Source organism: Condylura cristata, unplaced genomic scaffold (genome assembly GCF_000260355.1).
Source record: "Condylura cristata isolate star-nosed mole 26May11 unplaced genomic scaffold, ConCri1.0 scaffold00005, whole genome shotgun sequence".
Taxonomy (NCBI): Eukaryota; Metazoa; Chordata; class Mammalia; order Eulipotyphla; family Talpidae; genus Condylura; species Condylura cristata.
The window spans coordinates 60,325,941-60,336,410 of record NW_004567106.1 but is presented as its reverse complement, the minus strand read 5'-3'; the positions used below and the strand labels follow the sequence as shown (position 1 = coordinate 60,336,410).

Genomic DNA, 10,470 nt, shown 5'->3' with positions numbered 1-10,470 from the left:
CCCCCCCCACCCCGGGGAGAAGAACCACTGTGTGGAAGCCCAACAACCATCATGAACTTAGCTACCAAAAAAATGAACATACTCTGAACCACCCCTTAGCTTGGTTTCTGTGTCATTCCATCAGTATTTCTATTTTTTATTTATACTTTATGTTTGTCAGTTTACATGCTACAGTCTATACCTAGCTTTCTCTCTGCCATATTAAAACCCCTTATCTCTTCTGGTTTCCACCCATAATTGTCCAGCACCATCTTCTAATGAAGTGAGAAGCCTACAGATTGGATCTGTATTCAGTTCCATTTCATGGCCCCTGAATTCCGTTCTATCCACCTCTTAACCTTGCTCTCTCCTTTTGGAACTGTATTAAATGCACAGCTGAATCTGTCTGCTGGACTCTGCAACACTCAGGTCTGCATCGACAACTGTCTCTGGCCCAAGCCCAGCTGCCTCACTCTCTTGCACAGCCTCTAGCCCTGTTCAGTCCTGTGTCCATTTCCTTAACACATAAACTACTTCTCCTAGCCCTGGCTTCATGGCACCTCACCCTGTAGCTGTTTCACCCAGTTTTACTCTAGTTACTCTGGAATAAAAAAATAATAAGAACTGAACATATATTTCTTAAATGTGTAAATAAGAAACTTTTGAGAAACATTTACTTACCGGTTAGTGAGTTGCTTGAGTTGTTCCACACATTTTGTAGAGACGGCAACAGGAGTTAACGCTCAGGTTTTAGAGCCTTGCACACAGGAGGCGACCTATCTGTAGAAGAGCTGTGACTACAGCAAGCATACACCCCCAAACAGATCTGTGTGCAGACTCCTTTTGCCAACACAAGGATGCTAACGTACACTACCAAGTTTCCAGAACACATGGTGATATGCGGATAAAAGCATTTACGGTAATCGGTACTTAAATAATGTGAGCACTTGGTTGGTGAAGCCAGCAGGCCCTTTTCCCGCCTCTGGGATTACTGCTACCTACATAGCCAACCCAGCTACGTCCTGAGCCCCTCCCAACCAGCACCTTCTCCCTGCCCCTTTGCACTTTTTTTCCAAGCGCCCTTTCAGTTGCTCTCTTTCTTTCATCCGGTCTTAACACTATTCCTTAACTTCACACTGTTCCTTAACTTCGCTGAAAATGTTAACTTTCCACTTACGGGCCATGACCCCTCTGAATATTTGCCTTGTCAGATCTTAAACATTCTGTCCTTCATGACTGACTTCATTATTATCAAAGAATATAAACCCCTTAAGGTTTACCTTACCATGATCCCAGCCACTCTTCAGATACACTCATCTGGGTCAACAGAAAATGAATACACACCTTCTGAAAGGAGAGTGGTGAGGTTTTTACGGTTTCCACAAGCCTTGATATCAGAGTTTATTTTAATTATCTTCTAACCTTCCGTAGGGAGCCGTCATTTTAGTCATAAATTTCCCTCTCAGCCTTCAAGAGCCAGCCTGCCCGACTCGTATTCTTGACCAGGCCCCGGCTCTTCCCAGTTGCATGCACATTCTCATTCACACCTGGCCTACCAGGTGTTGCCATTCCATCTGCTCGGGACTGCTGCCTATTTCACACAATGCCTTCTTGCTGTCAGTCACCCTGCCCCCATTTTATTCCACCATAACCTTTGGTCCCAATGTGGAACCACAGCCGTTTTTCCCATCAATGTCTGTCGACAATTCAAATGTCTTTCTACCTGTTCGCCACCTGCACACTGCTCTTGTACACCTTTTTCCCCCTTTCTCATCCTACTGCAGTCTCCCTACATTTCCTCCAACATCCCTTCTCTCAGCTGTACATGACTATAACAATCTCTTCTGGATGTGTAGATTTTGGACATTCAGCACTTACAAGTCTGCCTCCTTCCACCTTCTGTATTTCTGCCCTCTATACTACATCTGTCCCCACCCTCCAGCCTGGACTTTCCTAGGATTTCTGATAAGTCCATCACATGTATTCTCCCTCTAACCTCTCACTTAGACTGCTGCAAATCCTTGCCACACGCTTCCTTGTCAATAACACAGCATACTCCCTATTCTTCCAGTCAGCCACTCTCTTGCCTCTCTCCTCCTCTGATGGATATCTGCCTGTTAGCACACACCTTGTCACTGAGCTTCCGACTCTGGTGTCTTCCAAGTGTTCCTTCCCTGGCCTCCCTAATACCTTTCCTTGTTCAATATTTTGCATACTGTACACTATACCACAGCCTTGATTCAACACTTGCTCTCCTTACTTAGATTTCACTTTTTTTTCTCTAATTTTCCCTTTTCTCTCTCTTTTGAAAAAATGTGTATCTCAACATTCCCTGACACTTGTAGCCTGATACTTTAATTTCTGAGCAAACTTTCACATATTCCAATAAGGTCTTCCTGATTTCCTATCATATATATGTATTAACAGCTGCAATATTTTTAGCTTCTTTTCTCTAATCTGGTGATGGGTACATTCTTTTCTTGGGGTATATACCCTCAGTGATACGCTCTTCTTACCTAAAAGACATCATCTTTTTACCAGATAAACTACTCACCCAGCTCTCTAGTTGGACACTCAGTGTCTTTTGGAGTGCTGTTAATGACTTCATCAAGATTCACCCTAGTCTTCCTTCTCTAACCTTTCTTATCAACTAAGTAATTAAAGTTTCCATTCCCCCACCAGACATCTGCCCACTACACCACTTCCTTATATATACTGACTGTGTGCTGTATTTGATCAACATTTTTAAAAGAACTAAAGTTACACATGTATTGAAAGACTTCTTTGTCCACTCTAGAATCATTTACCTCTTTGTCCCCAAAGAAAATCACTACATCATTTTGGTGTATAACCTAATATGTATTTTTATAATTTTAATATGTATATCCATAAATAACATGTAATTACATCTTTAAGGGTCTAAAACAAACATCTGTAATATTCCTAATCTTTTCCCCCATTAAGACCTCAAGAGCTAGTTTGACTTCTAATCATGTGCAGGCCTCTTCTTCTAGTTCATTATGGATACCACTCACTGCAGCATTTAACCACCCACATTTGAGCTATTTAGGTTCTATAGCGACCTGATCAATTCTCCCTTCCAGGTGTTTTTAAGCCACATTTTGTGGTTTTATCATTGGACTACAGAACCCTTATCCGACCCATGCAGTGCTCCCTTCTCTTCTTTCTCCCTTTGTTATGCTCCACCACACACTAACTGGCCATTTCAGCCACCATCACTATACCCTAGCAATGGAGAAAGTACTGTTCTCCTGAGGCTTATTACTTCCCATGATCCCCAGCAACTCTGAAGGAATACAGGTAGTAGTTTCTCTACAGACAAACTACTAGCCTGGGGGGCCCTCCTTTTTCAATACTGGTGTATTTTAAGGTTGCTAGCAGTGTTATTTCAGGAGAATTCATCTTAAACTCCCTTAAACTACCCTAGCATCCAAGTTTCTAATTAAAATTTCTACCCATGGCATTAAGAGCTGCTCTGATTCTACTGTCTGCTTCACTCTTACCCAGGGGCCCACGGAAGTACTCTCTGCTCAGCCCACCGCCATCTCCCTGGGTCCCACATTCACTCTGTCCGTTTGTATCAGGAGCAGCAGCAGAGACTCCTGGGAGCCCTGCCTCGGGGCTGCTCTCAGATCCTTACACTCAGACTGCTTCTCACCTGGCACTGTATTGTCCACACTCACACTACTAGCATTTTTCCAACAAAGAAACCTCAAACCCCGGTTCTTACTTTGTGTTGATTTTGCCCACAGCCTCCGTTTGCTGATACACCGCTCTGACAGATTTCAACTCTCACTTCCTAACGTTCCCACTCAGCCCTCCTTAAGCCTCCGTGCTTAAGCATATTTGGTTTTCTACATGGCATGTTCTGCACTGTAGCCACATTCACACAATCCCTCTCTTCTACGTCTCCAACTTCCACCTTATGCTTTCTCCTTGCTATTGTTTCTTACAAATTCCCTTCATTGCTTCTCATTTGGCAAGGCCTAACTTGTTTCCTTAGCCCCTAACTACATCTTTGTAACTGTCCTCTGGATATGGCCTGGTCTATCTTAACCTTCCACATTGATGAATGCCTGACCTTGGTGAGGTTCCCCCACTCCTCAGCTCCCTTTCCCTCCCTCAAGACCAGTTTCCTGCTCATTACACAGGCTGTTACCTTCCAGCCTGTCTTTTACTTTTCCATCATAACCTCTGGCTCACGGTTGGTACCATGTGCCTCCAGCTACAACTGCTATGTTGATATTAAATACCCTCTTATCTGGCAGCAGTTTTAACTTCGCTACTTTATTCTTTTTTTTTTTTTTTTTCATTATAAAAACCATCTTATATTCCATCTGTTTACAGATTCCTATGATTCAATAAACACTTCCAGACGGTCACAAGCACATTCCATTCAGTGCTCACTGCTCAGACTCTGTGGACGGTTTCAGGTCCACCCTCCAGAGCCTCTCGTCCCCTCCCCCCACCAAGCTCCCACACAGTCCCCTCATACTGCAGTTGTCATGGATTCACTCTCTTTCCTCTTTCAGTGGCTGTGACCTGAGTCAGCATTAAACCACTCTCCCACCCAAAGGCCCTGTGTCCCCGCCCTAGTATCTCCCATTTACCACCTGCAGGTCCCTGCCCTGTCTGACTCTGTGCCCCTTCCTTGACTCGCCTGTCCCTCCTCATCTGCTACCCTCCCACTCAGGTCTGCTAAGCTACTTCTCTAATCTTCAGTTAACCCTAATACAAGAAGCTGCTAGCAAAGGCTTTTCATCAGAATCACTCTCAAGCTACCTTTGTCTGATACAGCCATTTTGCAAACTGCTGGGCCACACCCCAAATTCCTGATGCAGCAGGTCTGGTGGGGCTCAAGGAGTTAGATTTCTAACAGATTCCCAGGTGGTGCTGACAGGAACCTTTGTGAAGCAGTGCTCAGAATTTGCCCCTTCACCAAAGCCCTTTAAGCTAAAATTTTCCAACCCCAGGCAGCATCAAGAGTGGATCCACTTTTGGCCATCATTCTTCTCCAGGCCTGGCTTTCGCTCCCTACTGCAGTCTCAGCTCACGCCCGAGGAACTGCACCGGTTCAGACTCACTCTTCTGTCCGACAGCCTTTCCCACCCTGGGCTCTCTGAGGTGTGTGCTGCCAGCATGTCATGCTCAGTGTGTCTAGTCCACACTGCTCCTCGTAGCTCTGGCTCCTCAGCTTCCGCTGTGGGCCTTCTCGCTGCACTTCCTGTTCTCACGTGACCTTTCCATCTGGGGGCAGCTGCAGTGCTGCCCTTCCCTTGCTGCCCGCCCCACCCCCACTGCCCACCAAATATGCTGCCTTGTCTTCAGCCCCCCTTCTGTGAGCTTCCATACTCCACTCAGGTGGCCTCAGTCTCTTCCTGAGCAGCACTGCTTAGCCAGATCCTGTTCCCAGTGGCTGTTTCACTTACAGAAAACCCTCACGCGACAGAACCTTAAGAGGCCCTGCACGGCGCCCGCTCCATCGAGGTCTGTCCTCCCGTGGCTTCATTAGCGAAAACCCAGGGAGTGAAGTGCACTCGAGTTTGGTTCCCACCGTAACCTCCAGCCATTCTTCTGTATCAGCCATACTACAGACTGCTCAAAAATGCACCCTGGTGCCTTTATGGTTGCTACCCTGGCTTTATATTGCCGTTCATCTAGTCCACCCCTTTGAACCCTCCAATTAACATGTCCCACCAAAACTTCTCATTTTTCAGGCTCTGGTCTCCCATTTCATCTACTGCTTTTCAGAGCCTGGCATGAAGTCCCAGCATTTGCCCAAATACAGCCCCCGGATCTCAGAGGAGCCCCATGCTGGGAAGCTGTGGGCCCCGTCCCGGCAGCCCACGCCGCTCTGCACGCCCAGGCCCAGCGGCCCTCGTGCCACTGCCGGGCAGCCTCTTCCTCCTCTAGCCGCCGCCCTCGGCACAAGTGTGGTGTCACCTCCCTCCTGCCAGTCAGCACCTGCCAGTTTTCAGATAGCCCCATCTCTGCCACAGGCTTTCCCACTCTGTCCTCGGTTGACCTTAGAAAAGCCCCTGCGTTCCACAGTTTCCTTTTTCAGCTACCGTCCTTTAGACCACTTCTCACGAATTCAGCAGTCTCTTTTTTCATCTTTCTTGTTTCTTTCACCTTAAATAAAACTCACTCTCAGTTCACTCTAGGTCTTCATAGGATTCTCATCACTGACCACGGCTCAGAGCCATCCTGCTTATTTGAATTTTTAACCTTCCCTTCTACTGGCCATACTTGTTGTTTCAAGTATCTTTTAAGCGGACAGCCCCAAGGACACTCCCTCACAAGGCTGATTCTTACTTGGCCCCTTCCTCTGGCCATTCTGTCCTCCTTCACTTGTAACCTAGTTTAAGGCGTTCTCTCTCCATTTCATAAGCAACTGCTGTTTCCCAGTGGTCCTCATCCGAGCCTCGTTAATACCTTTCCCTACTCACACTTTCTGTTCTGCACTCCAGCTTGCATCTCTTCTCTCCACCTGCACCTCTAGCGTCTGTCTTCTTTACTCTCCTTCTCCATACTTTCATACCATTCGCCCTAGAAAATGCCACTTTCAGCCAATTCTCACATGGTAGATAATGTCTCAGGGCAGCCAACTTTGATGGCCCCTGTGCATAACCAGTACCACCTTACCATGCACTCTCTCACCTGGGATCTCTTGGGACAGATGCAGAAACTTCTCTTCGGATATACCCATAACCTTTGCCCATTACCCATCCAATAAAATACTCTACTCTGGAAAACTACCCGTTCACACCCTCTACTAAGCCAAGTCTTATATCTCACAAGATGCGAGCAGTAGCTTTTTATCAACATTCATAATAGGATTCCTCAAACGTTTCCTGTCACCCCAAATTACTGCACCAATAGCTAGTGTACTAACAGTTCTTACTTGAATCCAAACTCCTCACATTTCTAGATAATCCTCATTACAAGATTATCATTATACATCAAATGTGACCAAACAGAAGAGCAGACCCCACTCTAGGTCTGATCCCACACCACTCTGCTCTTCCACTCTGAGGTCATTTCCAACTCTTTGCCTTCAGTCTTGTCTCTTTCTTACTCCAGGAGTCGGATGGCCCAGGAATGCATTTCTTTCTATCAGTTGATGTCCCCCACTCCTCAGTGACTCACATCAGGGTCATTTTGATCCTGTCTTTCTGTACCTTTAGTCCTTTCCCACCCAGCTTGCCCCCCTCCCCCAACACACATTTGTCCTAGAAAACCCCAGCCTTCAGTAGCCTTCCTGTCACATGCACAGCTCTCCATGGCTTTAACCCTCTCTCCTGGCACTCTCCTGGCACTCGCCTCATTTTTGGCCTCACTGATGTCATCTTCTGGCTTCTCTACACCCTGTGCTGGATCCGCCCTGTCTCCGGTCAGTCCAGACCTGCATGGATTGATTGCTGCAATTAGCTGACATTTCAGATTTACCCCTTTTACCCTCTTTCTAGTCTTTGTTCTGTTGCCCATACCATTTCTTTATTATTCCAACAGCACTGGCTGGAAGCTCCTAATAAGCCTATTTCTTATTTAGTCACAGCCTCCCCTCCAGTGGGTGAGGGCCACCCAGTTTCCCATCCTGCCATCTTCTGTGCTGTGCACCCTGCACCCCAGGCTAATTCACACACCTCTCTCCTGACCTAGTTCCAGCAGCATCTTTTCTCTGATTCTGTGTTCTTCTCATATGGCTCCTCCTAATTACCTCTCGTTTTCAGTTAATACAAGATAAGCCTCATTTCTAAGCACACTGTTAATCTTCAGGTCATTCCCCTCTCACTTCCTCTGTTTATTTACGATGCTGTCATAAGCTCATTTTATATCATGGCAGTGGATTCAGTTTTATTCTCTTGCCATGGGAAGGCCCCTCTTACCAGCTTCTCTCCTCACCCAAGCTTAGCCATCCTCTCCGACACTGCTGAGTAGACAGCCTCCCTGCTTCCACTGCAGTTCCTCTGCAGTGCCTTGTATGCTCTCATCTCGTGCCAAACTACTCAGTTTAAACCCCGTCACAAGTTTCTACTAATGCGGTTCCTGTTTCCTCAATCTGCTGTCACGTTTACTCCGGTGTCATCTCACAGCTCAGCCTGCCCGTCCGTGACGGCTCCCACTGCCCCCGTCCTCTCTCCTTATTTTCCTGCCCACTTGCCTCTGCCTTCCCGCTGAGTCAGAGCCAAACTTGGGTTCATGTAGTCTATCGCTTAGTATCTGTCCTGCCTCTCCATTCTTATTTAATCATGACCAGTCTCCCTACTAAGTGCCGTTTCTCTTCATTAAAAGAAAACAAAACCAGAACACTTCCGCTGACCTGCTCTGGGGCTGTATTAACTCCTACTTCCTTCTTTCCTTCCCCTTTCTCCAGCAGGAAATCCTACCTGAATTCAACCATGATCATTCCTTCTTCGATCCCCTCTTGCACTGAAACAGACTTGGCAGTACTGATAAGCACATTTTCCCAAATAGGTGAGCCAGCTGCAACACTACATCACACTGTGTGCTGCTCATCTGCTCTAAGTTCTCAACTGTCCTTCATGGGATTCCCCACATTGGTTTTCACTAGGCGTCTGTTCTAGCTTCACTCCCTTGATTGTCTCGGCTGTCTCTGTTCCACAGAGTCTCCTTCATTTGAAATAAAGTATTTCACAATTTGTTCCTAAAGAAATTCTCTTAAGACTTGCACACTGGCATATAACTCTTACTGTTTCCAGCTGCCCCTCTTTTGGGCTTTCTTGTCCTCTGCTTTTGCCTGTGTTTGCTTCTGCTTGCTAAAGTCCTTTCACATCTTTTTAGATCCAAATAAACTACTACATCCTCTTAAAGTTTTAAGATTTTCCAAGCTTTTTTTAATTGGGCACTCCCACAGTGGCCTCTCTTAGACCTATGGCAATGCCATAGGTACTTTAATGGAAGTAGATAGGTTGGTCATATACACTCACTCTTATTTAGCTTCTAGACAATCAGCTCTTGGAAATATAGGTCATGTTCCAGCTATCTTTTTATATCTAAGGATCTAGCACATTCGTTTATACTTTTACATGTAACATCAACAGGTATTAACACTTTTTACGTGTTTAGATAGACAGAGAGAATTTAAAGAGTGAACAGTCTCAGAACGTAGCACGTCAGATATGGCTTTACATCTGAATCCATCCTTACCTCAACTTTTTTATCCTCCTAAATAACTCAGTTCCTAATTTCTATTATTTTTTGAGCCTACAGTCCTTTTTCAGGCCATGGATTAGACCCTAAATCTCTGTTCCTCATCCATGCTTAATAAAGCTTCTCCTTTAGAGAAGATTCCATTGTCATGAAGACTCTGCATTCCAAAATATGCCCCTTCTGTCCACTTCCTTTGTTTCTACCAATCATCTTGTAATGTAATTATCTACTTTTTCCACTTTACAACACTGACTCAACCAACCCCAGAATCTTATTACTGACCTACTCACTGTAGGTTGCAAGCTGACAGTTTCTGCTGCTGAGCTATACGCCTGCTGTCAGCCTAGAACCTAAAGACCTTATTGCTGACATGTGTTATTTGTTTTGTCAGCTCCTAAAGTATATATTTTTCAACATATAAACTCATTTCACAGGCATAGCAAAAAAACTGCCAAACGCATCTCCTCTACTTTATACGAATACAAAACCAAAGTCGAGCCCATGCTGGCTCTTCTGTACTAGGCTACCCCGCAGTGGCGAGTACCTTGACAGTCACACCTGTGTGAATGCTTTTGAGAAGCGTCACCCTCGAAACCAGAGCCTCCACGTTTAATTTGGTGATGCAGAGCACGGTGCCGAGTGCCGCGCGCATCTCCTGCATGCCTGTGAGAAACTGCTGATGCTGCTGACTGCCCCCTGACACAGGCCTGCCTGCACTCTCTTCCAGCTGCCAGCACGTTCAGCTGCACCATGAAGTTCACTGTTCGAGACTGCGACCCTGACACTGGGGTTCCAGCTGAGGAGGGTTATGATGATGAGTATGTGGTGAGTCTCCCCTGCACAGAGTGTCACTTTGACACTTAAACCACTGAGTGACCTTTCTGTGGAAAAAAACATTTTTCTAGGACATCTGACATGAACTCATGGGGACATTGCTCTTCCCAAGCAGATTACAACTGAGGTCCTGAACTGATCTTCCTCTGTAATGGGCCCTGGTCATGCTCAGAAGGGTTGAGATCAAAACTCACCCTTTTTAATGTCTCTATAATAGGGATTATTAAGGAAGAAAAATAACTCCATGATTTTCATTGAGATCAGTTCAATTTAAATATTGGGCCTTAGGGAGTTTTGTTCAGTTTTTAGTTTGCTTATAATTAAGCCGTATTATGGGTTGAAAAGCCTTCACAGAATACAGGGAAGTTGAAGAAGAAGAAAAAAAAAGGATCAACCTGCTAGGGAATGCTAAAGCCTGAATGAGTGGTGAGGTGTGGCTACATGACTGCTTGGTACCCCAGG

The 10,470-nt window shown here is 45.8% G+C and overlaps 1 protein-coding gene across 1 annotated transcript in view; it reads left to right on the top strand.

Annotated features, from left to right (window-relative positions):
* Positions 1-10,470, top strand: part of COPG2 (coatomer protein complex, subunit gamma 2) — an 80,357-nt gene that overhangs the window by 68,212 nt on the left and 1,675 nt on the right. The window contains exon 20 of the mRNA XM_004677055.1: positions 9,902-9,999. Within this exon, the coding sequence (XP_004677112.1) occupies positions 9,902-9,999 (98 nt within the window). The remainder of the gene's footprint in view (positions 1-9,901; positions 10,000-10,470) is intronic.